The 5,656-nt window shown below is 50.1% G+C and overlaps 1 protein-coding gene across 1 annotated transcript in view; it reads right to left on the minus strand.

Annotated features, from left to right (window-relative positions):
• The window catches only part of BU24DRAFT_91190 (uncharacterized protein), a 2,033-nt gene extending 435 nt beyond the window's left edge, over nt 1–1,598 (minus strand). Inside the window, exons 1-2 of the mRNA XM_033534793.1 lie at nt 1,104–1,598; nt 1–1,051 (exon numbers count right to left, since the gene is read on the minus strand). The exon at nt 1–1,051 is cut by the window's left edge and continues 435 nt beyond it. Coding sequence (XP_033377471.1) covers nt 1–1,051; nt 1,104–1,306 — 1,254 coding nt within the window. The 5' untranslated portion in view covers nt 1,307–1,598. The remainder of the gene's footprint in view (nt 1,052–1,103) is intronic.
• Between the last annotated feature and the right edge of the window lie 4,058 nt (nt 1,599–5,656).

Genomic DNA, 5,656 nt, shown 5'->3' on the forward strand with positions numbered 1-5,656 from the left:
TGAAGCTGCCTGGAGTGCGTTGCCGTAGTGTCCACCCTGCGCGTTGACATCTACGCCTTTTCTAAGTAGCATCTGAACAATTTCAATATGGGCCTCCGAACATGCACGGTATAGTGGAGTGCCGCCATTCCCGTCTCTCTCGTTGATGTCGCATCCTGCGTCTAGGAGCGGAATGACCGCACTAATCAGCCTTGCAGAGGATGCGAAGTGTAAAGCATAGTCTGGAGGTGCGTGCTCCACCCAACGTCGCCTTATAGTAGGAATGTTAAATAGAGCAGTACTATAAACAATTGTACTGGCAGACACTACAAATCTCATACGATCAAAATGCCGCTGAACGCTATCCGGTTCGAATCCGTCTCGTAAAATCTTAATCTGCAGGACAGCTCCAAGATGTTGGCTCGTCTGCTGGAGAAGTTTCTCCAACTGTTCCACGACATCCGGAGATATTTCGTGACATACGGATATATGGTAATCAAAGTTCTGACTTGCATAGCCAGCGAACATATTGGCCTCAAGGCGATCGGAAAGTTCCCAAGAGTATTGCGCTGGATTATCGAATGCGACTAGACGGATGTACCTAAGACACGTTAGGCTCAGGCGAGTGTGCATAGCGCTCGAGCTTAGAAGCTGAGCTCTGATGGTGGTCTGTGACAGCCCTTCAGATGCAGTGATAAAGAACTCCCGAACAGTGTAGTGAATGGGCCGGATTATGCCATTGGTTTCTTCTAGCAGATTGCCACAGGCGTCTAGTATCACGCTAGGAGAACGGGGTTGTAAGTCCTGTCGAGTTGTACAGTCTGAAGTTGTTGCAAGGGCATGTTGTAGTTCTCGGGTGGTGAGAGGTCTTCGCGCATAAATCATCCAAGCGAGGCAATTCAGCGCTAGTGCCTTCATATACGATGGCTGCTCCTCGATCCGCTCTAATATCCGAACGTACGTTTTTGGTAAACCTCCTGGTAGTCTTTCTAGCGCGCTCTCAACTTCTTGGTCCATTTGAGCCTTGCTAACGCGACAGAGATTGTCTAGTTGGAGATTAACCCAAAGAAACCTACTTTATATTAATCCGACAGGTAATCCGCAGTAATAGGGCTATAACTTACATACCGTCCGCTTTTCTAGCGAGCGTCTGAGCAATCCTCTCTTCGAGTTCATCACTCCCAATGCAAAGGGTCTTTCCATACTCCCCTCTCCGGAGCCTCTTGATTTCGCTGCGCGCAAAGACTTCTATGTCGGCTGCAATATTCTCAGCTAGAACTGGGATCGTAGGTATGCGTCTGTCTTCAAAGGCTTTGATAATGTCCATCTCCCTTCGACTCGTGACAAACACCTTGACACGACAGGGAACTGACACGGTCACTATACCAGTGATAAAGCTGATGATACCCTCCCGTTCTTCCTCTGGACATTCATCCAAAGCATCAAAGACGACATACACTTCGGATAGTTTTTCGATGAGTGAAACGAATCTATCCAATGTACCGACCGAAGAGGGAGAGCCCGCCTCATTCTTGATTTGGAGCAAGCTGTCGGGTATTCGATCTCTTCTTCTGCATAACTGCTTGATGAGAGCAGCTATAATCAGGCTGACATCTTTCAATTGTTGATCCTGATAGTTGTAGTAGGCGAAGCAGATCGTAGTATCCTCTTGCAGCCCCTTTTCAGCCGTGATATGTTCTAAGACACTTGACCTAGTTTGTGGATGAGGACGAGTCTCAGGGTGTTAGATACATAATTACTTACGCGAGTACAGATTTACCAATTCCAGCTGTATGTCGTCAGCACGGTCTCTATGGAGCACTAATTGCGTTGCTTACGTTTCCCATGGCACCATAGGAGAGATGGGCCAGGACTACTGAACCACCGCTGATATTCCGGCTCCTTGGTTAACCATCCGCAAGTCTGCTTGTGCTTCTTCGCGTATGTCTGCTGGTGGACTCTCTCAAAATCGATGCTCGAGACCCACGAGAGGAATGCCGACTTTTCCTCTTCTAGATAGAGACAATCAGATGTTGTATAGCGATGGGAAGTGTAGACCTACTGCTCTTTTCATCTAAGAAAGCGTTAAAATGCAGCGCCTGAACAGAGTGTAACAGAACATGAAGATGGCGTTGCAAGTCTTCGGCAATGGACACAAATTCGGACTCAAATGGCTCCCAGTGCTGATGTAAGAAAGCTCGGAAGGACGTCCATGCTCGTTGGTTCCCGTTTACATCGACAAAGACGCGACGTGCCTTCCAGCCAAAGTCCACTATGCTTGTGTAAGCCTTGCGCAACGGCTCTTCCACAAGTCCAATATCAGCCTTCTTCGCATACTCCGCTAGTGGTGCTAGGTAAGCTTCGAATGTACAGATCATGTCAGTCAATTTGCTGAAGAACATTGTGAACTTCAAGGCAAGGTCGATAACGATCCGGACCGAGCCAACTACAATAGCTGATATCTCAGGGCTTGCCTGGATGCCTATAGCGACGCCTCCCATGAAGCTATTGAGCAGGCCCAGAAACTTCGAAAGACGATCAGCGTGAGGTCTAAAGGATGAGTTGTCCTTGTGTGCCATATCGTATGCCCGCACTTCGGATAAGAGCGTTTGCTCATCGATGGTCTTGGACGCATGGTCGAATGCCGCCTTTTCAGTATCGGGGACTTTCTGCTCATATTCAGCTAATGCCTTCTCAAGTACTGGATTTTGTAAGGTTGTTGGTCCCGGTGCACGTCCGCTTGATGGAGGAGGAGGTGTTGGTTGCGTGGACGGTGTAGGACCTAGCGTAGGTGAAGCTGAACGAGTAACGTTAGCGTCTGATGCTAAGAACGCGCGTGCGCGATTCAGAATGCGGTCTCGTCGTCCCATGGTGCGGTAAATTCGCAGGATCGACGGGAGCGCCAGAGGCTTTACATCAGGGTACGCTAATAGAGCGGTGGGCTCCTTCTAAGTCGGTGTTGCGGTCTATCGTCAACTTCACAAGGCTGACAAGGCAGACAGCTGAGGCTTCGACACGGCGCCATGCAGCGTCTGGGGATCACGGATTTACATTTCGCCGACGCAAGCAATCTGAGATCTTGGAGTGTGGCATCCTTCCAGAACCTTCCACATATAGTCACGTGCGTGCTATTTTTGGCTGTCGATGCCCGCTCATAGTCGCGCAGATCGCCCACTCGTTCGTTGCCTGTCATTACCGTCATCACCACCGTTAGCATTGATCCGGCCAGTCAGGCACTGAAAAAGGGTCTACCTTCGGGCGTATCCGATCCATATGCTGTCCTATCAACGCAGAGCGAAGTTCCCCGCTCTACCCTCTATCGTGCCCATGGACGACCGTCGAAAGAGGAAAAGGCTCAACGGCAGCAATACCTCACCGCTTCAACCCATCGAAGCAACTGGACCACGTACAATACCCCGGGATGGCATTATGCATATTCTGAGAACGGATATAACGACTCCAGTATCAGCCTGGAGTGGCTCAGGCGCGTATTTGACGAGGAGACCAGAGATCTAGCGAAAGGGAAACCACGAATACTAATCTGCGACGGCTTCGGAACTCATCAGACGCTCGAGGTATTGGAGTCTTGCTTTGAAAACAACATCGTCTTGTGTCGTCTCCCCTCTCACACCTCCCACAAGCTCCAGCCCTGATCGGTATCCCAAAATCGTTTTGTCCAAATCTAATTTACCTGCCTGAGCTGTTTGTCTGTGCACGGCTTCAAATACGTTTTACCCCCTACTGCTAACGCGAAATAGATACACACTAGGTCCTAATCAGGGCTATACCACTTTGCTTTTTCTCCCACCCCTTTCGTTGCACTGTATCTCTATATAGTGCAAGTTCCTTTCTATTTCTTAGTAGTAGTCAGAACGTAGTAGAAGGGCTAACGTACCAAAGTCCTACTCTAGTAGTCTTATCTAGTACCCTTTTTCTAATGATTGTATAGTTATTGTTCTCTTCTCAAGCCTGAAAACGAACGTAGCCCAGCCTTGATTTTCTCTATCCAGCTCAATGGCCTCTTGCATTTCTTCCTATCCTAGCGATGCACAAGACGCAGAGTTCCTTCAGGATTGGACACACTATATCAAAGAGCCATATTGCTTCCTTACCTGCCGCGCCTGCAGAGTTGTCCTGCCCCTTCGTCGTGTGCCAAATCATTTTAGCAGCAGTCCCCACAGCTTCCGAAGAGCAGACTGCGTGCGGGTTACTAAGGCATGGCAAAAGATTTACTTACCGCTCTACCCCATCTCTTTACAGACAGAGGCTGATGTCCATGCATGGCGCCCACCTATGACTCTTTCGCCAGCCATCAAAGAACTGCCTGTCCTACGAGCCAACCACTGCCAATTCGTCCATCCGCTGACCGGAGAGCGCTGTAATAAGCTATTTGGGGCCAGTCGCATCAAAACTATACAGAACCATTGTTACCTAGAGCATGGTTGGAAAAACCCGAGAAAACGCGGAAGACCTTCGCTGCATGCGAAACAACTGGCCATCACACTGCCCTGGGAATCAGGCGTGCCTTGCCATCGCATTGTGTCCCATGGAGTTGGATCGTCCCTTTGGCGCATAGATCTATCTAAAGAAGATAAAGATAGGGAGGGAAGAAAGAAACCTACCTCCCAAGAAGAAGCCTGGGATAGCATCGAAGACTGCCTTGACAAACGCTCCGTGCACCGTGTAGCAGCGCTGGAAACATCCTCTCGCTACCCAGTACACCTAGACCCCTGGATTGAGAAAACGGGTTGGGCTAGATATCTAAAGGGTCACAGTCTATCTGCAGTCACAGAGCTACTAGCACCACCGCAATCACAGGAGACCGGACTTGTAGCCCTACTACAGGCGTTCGATGGCGTAATAGAAGCTGCCCGTCTATCCGTTCTCGAGGAGAAAGTCAACGTCTTCTCTCTGCACCGCGTCGCCAGCTTTATACCCCATCGGCCGCACAAGCGTCCCCTTCTGACGAAACTCCAAGAGGGCACTTACCGAAAGTACATGGCTATCTGGCATAAACTCCTATGCTTCGTGTACCGGTCTGCCGTGCTTTGTCAAGGACCTTTGCTGACTTACACGCTTACACCGACACAACTCGAAGCACTGGCAAAGCTTCCTAAGCCCCATGGAGTCGTAGCGGCGTCAGCACCCGAGGCAGACCAGAGCGCTTGCCTCTCCCTTTGCATTGCCTTGCTCGACCACAAGTTGCGGGGCCCCATCACGGAGAGCATTGTGGTAGCGTTCCTTGCTGCGCTAGGGATCAATCGTGAGCGCAATGGCTTCGTCTCCGCGGTAACGTGCACGCCCGATCTGTCAGCGCTGGTAAAGATGGCCCAGCTGATTGTGGTTCAATTTGCAATCCACGACCATGAAGCCGGACGGGCGCAATTTGCAAGCGAGCTCATTGCAGAGATGCAGGATCGTTTTATGGTATTCGGCAGTGAGACGCCAATGAACTGGATTCTCAACTTACGCGCATATGGCGCAAGGATTCGTGATACTTCTACAAGCCTTGGGTTCCTATCTTGGTCAGATGATGGGCAGAGCCTTTCTTACAAGTCCCTGGAGATGACCATGAACGACTTGCGCTGGTTTCTGCGAGATCAGGTCAAAGAAGCCCAGGAGCAACTGCATGATTTACTTCTGCTGCCAAAGGGCGACACCGATGCACGGAGAGAGT

The sequence above is a fragment of the Aaosphaeria arxii genome (assembly GCF_010015735.1).
Source record: "Aaosphaeria arxii CBS 175.79 unplaced genomic scaffold BU24scaffold_15, whole genome shotgun sequence".
In the NCBI taxonomy this organism is placed as follows: Eukaryota; Fungi; Ascomycota; class Dothideomycetes; order Pleosporales; genus Aaosphaeria; species Aaosphaeria arxii.